Source organism: Eimeria tenella, genomic scaffold (genome assembly GCF_000499545.2).
Source record: "Eimeria tenella Houghton genomic scaffold, Eth_scaff2339, whole genome shotgun sequence".
Taxonomy (NCBI): Eukaryota; Apicomplexa; class Conoidasida; order Eucoccidiorida; family Eimeriidae; genus Eimeria; species Eimeria tenella.
Window position 1 is genome coordinate 812 of NW_013542199.1, and position 316 is coordinate 1,127.

Sequence of the window (316 nt, forward strand, 5' to 3'; positions counted from 1 at the left end):
TGCAGCTGCATGGCGCTGCTGCTGCCCTGAAGGACACCGTGACGAAGCGGCTGCTGCTGGAGATGAGGGATTTGCTGCTTCAGCTGAGAAGCAGCGCAGCAGCAGCAGCAGCAGCAGCACAAGAGCCAGCAGCAGCAGCACGACAGCAGCAGGAGCAGCAAGACCTGCAAGCAGCAGCAGAAACGGAGTGGCTTGTTGCTTTTGAGAGAGTTGCTGCGCCGCTGCTGTCAACCAAAAAAGGGGCAGAAGCAGGTGAGTGCTGCTGCTGCTGCTGCTGCTGCTTTTGGTGCTGCGGCTGCTGCGGCGGGGGGTGGTG

General features: G+C 61.4%; 1 protein-coding gene across 1 annotated transcript in view; it reads left to right on the forward strand.

Annotated features, from left to right (window-relative positions):
* Positions 1 to 316, forward strand: part of ETH_00040175 (uncharacterized protein) — a gene marked incomplete at both ends in the record, with an annotated part of 3,024 nt that overhangs the window by 715 nt on the left and 1,993 nt on the right. Inside the window, one exon of the mRNA XM_013374878.1 lies at positions 1 to 252. Within this exon, the coding sequence (XP_013230332.1) occupies positions 1 to 252 (252 nt within the window). The remainder of the gene's footprint in view (positions 253 to 316) is intronic.